The sequence below is a fragment of the Heptranchias perlo genome, chromosome 10, assembly GCF_035084215.1.
Source record: "Heptranchias perlo isolate sHepPer1 chromosome 10, sHepPer1.hap1, whole genome shotgun sequence".
NCBI classification, from domain to species: domain Eukaryota; kingdom Metazoa; phylum Chordata; class Chondrichthyes; order Hexanchiformes; family Hexanchidae; genus Heptranchias; species Heptranchias perlo.
In genome coordinates this window covers 36458853-36462442 of record NC_090334.1, presented here as the reverse complement: position 1 = coordinate 36462442, position 3590 = coordinate 36458853, and the positions used below count along the sequence as shown (strand labels likewise).

The window sequence follows — 3590 nt, the reverse complement described above, 5'->3', positions numbered from 1 at the left end:
GTTCGATTCTGCAGTTTACGGTCAATCCACAAATTGAACCTTCTAACGTTTGACATTTGTGGACTTTGAACTGTTGGTTATCAACAGCGCCAGTAACCGAACAGAGCATTCCGTCTGTATTTAGAATGTAAGCATTGTATTGGGTTATAATTAATTTACATCAGAAATAGCCTTCATTTTTAAAAAATGCACTAAACTTGAATCATAATTTTCTCAGTAAAATTACACGCTAGCCTCTCCATACAAAAAAAAAGATAGACAAGAGAATAACAAAATATTTGGTTTGTCCACGTGTTCTAGTAAATGGTAAATCTAATATAACATTTCATGAGCCTTTGGGTGTCGAGGCGTCTTTACCTATGCCGTAAAAAAAAAACAGGAAAATAATGGGAGATTTTTCTAATTGGAAATTACTTTTTGAGGTAACAGGAACATTATGTAGATCTCTTTACCTATTTTATATACTTGAAACTATAAATTCGCTATAAATACAACGCGTTGAGTTCTAATCGCGACACGCATAGGCAAATAGCAATTGTGAAAGTTAAGGGAAATGTACAATGATATGCAATAAAACAGTTGTGGGTATTGCGGTTTAGGGTTTCATAATTTATTAGAAGCTCTCAGAACTATATTTATACCAATTATCTATTTAAGTTACAACAAAAACGATTTTCTTACGCCGGCAATAACGAACAAACTATCAAATACTGTACAAGCTCAGTCCATCATGAAAACATTTTTACAGCATAATATACAAATTACTAAAAACTATAAATTCGTTCCAGACATGTGCATTTTACAGAAATATACACCTAAGTTTCATAGTAAAAACTAAGAAAATGCCAAGTCGTGTTAAATAAACCTAATGTATTTCTTCTCTTTCCGGGGAAAGAATATTACTGGGTGTCACATTTTTTGTTAACACTGTATTATATTTCGAAAGCTTCATTCTATACGACCCCCACAAAAAACGTTATATTTACAGATCTTACATATGGACAGATCTGTGTTCTGTAAAGTTCAGTCTATGTCTGCATATGGAGAAATCTTTTTCACTGTAATATTATAAGTCCAGCCAGCAATATGTGCATTCCAAGTCTACAAAACAAAAGACATTTACAGCGTTTTGCCATCACTTCAGCCGGAGCCTCCTCCTATATTGATGCATATCTACGCAAATTAGGACCAGGAACACTTTACCAAAAGACAGCAGATATGAATCAATACAGCATGGTGTTAAAACACAAGCCAAGTGAATCGTTCACCAGGTCCTACCATACAGTAAGGTAGAGCATGACATGGCTGTACCATAATCAGAACTAGAAGAGTTTAGGTGAGACAAGCTGGTGACGTGGCTTTGGAGAGACGAAGGACTTCCTGAGGTTTGTCCTAATTCCGATGTCTGACCTGTGCTATTTGCTTGCTGGCTTGGGCCATGAGCAGTGCCATTGGTAGCTATTGTGATTGCTGTGTTGGTAGATTGCTGTTGTTGGGTCTGCATGGTCGTGGTTGGGGCATTGGCACCTCCTTGGCATGGTTTGCCATCTTTAACCAGGACAGGTACAGCTACTCTTCTCGGAGACTGTTGCTGCTGTTGGCAAGTGCTGCTGTCCTGCTGCATGTGCTGTTGAGCTGCCTTGTCTTTGGCTTGCCGCTTCATCTTATAGCGGTGGTTCTGGAACCAGATCTTCACCTGAGTGGGCGTGAGATGGATCATACTGGCCAAATGTTCCCTTTCAGGGGCTGAGAGGTATTTCTGCTGTTTGAAGCGCCTCTCTAGCTCATAAACCTGGGCTTGAGAGAAAAGCACTCTGCGTTTTCTCCTAGGTGTACTATGGAGAGGAGCCATGGGTTTGCCAACGTCTCCAAGAGAACCCAAAGCGCTCATTCCGCCCATGTTCATTCCTGAGGACGGGGCCATGAAGCGGGAAACTAGAGAGTGGGGATAAAAGAATACACTTAGACAAAGACTTTTACAAATAACGCACGGTAAGTATAATTTTTTTAAAATACTATAGGTATATTTATCCCAACACAAATTTTTAAAAATCCAAAACCACAAAGAGGTGTTTCATAAAGCTAACCATTAAAATTAACATATTAAGATTTTTCTTTCTATGCAGTAAATTTTGAGTGCTCTGTTTCCATTTAGCAGCTTTAAATGGAACAGGTTTCTATACTTATTTACAAACGATTAGGAATTTTAGCCACTTTAAAACACTGGATATTACAAAAAGGTTTAGGTTAAAAAGTATGTAATTTTTATATTTAAAGGATAGTTTTGCTGAATAAACTACACAGGGCTGTATATTTTTCATTTGTTTAGAAATGCTGTTGCGGTTTTCAAAGAATAATATTTATATAACTTTAGGACAGTGCAATGGGTGTATTTAAACATTGTAAAACATTTATCAATAAAGCTAACAACACTGCTTCCCTGTGCACTGGGCAAATATACCTTTCCAACATAATTCCCACATTGCTAATGCGTGGTTTAAACGTTTACACACTTTAATCTGGCCACGTTAGTACAGTACTTGAAACACAAGTGTCTTGAGTTGCGAGAAATGTTTGTACTATATACGGATAGGATCACTTACGCTGTCTATATATTTACACCACAAAACATACCGACTTGCGACACAAGAAAAAGCATGTGAACTAAAACTAAGGTATTTGAACTACAACTGCGAACTAGTTGTGTCATCTATGATGGCAAGGTAAATCATTTTGCTTGTTCCGATCTCAATGAAAAATCAAAACACGTAAAACGTATGAATTAGAAAAACATGACATTGGAAATACTGATTTTTGAACGCCATTTTCATAATCTCAACAAATTTTGAATACTTGAAGTATTTTTACAGTTTGAATAGCTTATTGCTTAACTAATCCTGTTTATTAGAAACTAATTATTCCACTTACTGGATGAAAAGCGTGGATCCGGATTCGTGCCGTACCAGCCTGTCGCACTTGCACTGTTCCTCATGGTATCTTGGTAAGCAGGAAGCTCGCCCATGTTGCCAATATTGCTAATATTGCCGTTGCAGTAGCCTCCCATAGCAGCGTGTGAAAGCTGGGGGACCCCGTGTGACATGTGGTAGGTCGCCGCAGGCACCGACGTATTATGTCCGATTGGGTGCTGTTGCATGCCCGGCTGGGAGACCTGTTGCTGCCGGTAAGTTGTCAAGTGAGCTCCGAGGTTACCCGCTGCGTCCATGCCAACTTTCTTGTAGCTCTCCTCGATGGGGCTCAAAATATCTGAAACTGAGAAGGGCGTAGTATGCTTGGGGCTCATCGACATGGTTCAGCAGCGAAGTAGGCAAATTTGCTGAACGGATAAACAGTGTTATGTTAGCGCCGATCTTGTGGACGTACACGTAAGAGAGTGATTGAAGTCCGCCTTAATTGTATTAAGTCGAGGCTATAGACCTGCGAGCGCCTAGCTTTTGTTTGTTGTAGCCAGGCGCCAGGTTTTAGACAGACAGGAGAGGCGGGGCATGGGCGCAAACGAGCAAACAATAGAGCTCAACATCTTGCTAAGATAATTAGGTAACATGCTGATGGCAAGGTAAATACTTTCGAGT

General features: G+C 39.3%; 1 protein-coding gene across 1 annotated transcript; it reads right to left on the bottom strand.

Moving 5' to 3' along the window:
* Positions 1-820: 820 nt before the first annotated feature.
* nkx2.1 (NK2 homeobox 1) lies at positions 821-3364 on the bottom strand. The gene is made up of 2 exons (XM_067991001.1): positions 2929-3364; positions 821-1935 (listed from the first exon to the last, which is right to left on the bottom strand). Exons 1-2 carry the CDS (start codon positions 3305-3307, stop codon positions 1265-1267), a joined length of 1050 nt encoding a protein of 349 aa, XP_067847102.1. The 5' UTR covers positions 3308-3364; the 3' UTR covers positions 821-1264.
* Between the last annotated feature and the right edge of the window lie 226 nt (positions 3365-3590).

Coding starts and splice junctions, on each gene's coding strand:
- nkx2.1 (XM_067991001.1), bottom strand. CDS start 3,307: ATGTCGATGAGCCCCAAGCATACTACGCCCTTCTCAGTTTCAGATATT. Junction 1,936..2,928: donor GGATCCACGCTTTTCATCCA/GTAAGTGGAATA, acceptor CCCACTCTCTAG/TTTCCCGCTTCATGGCCCCG.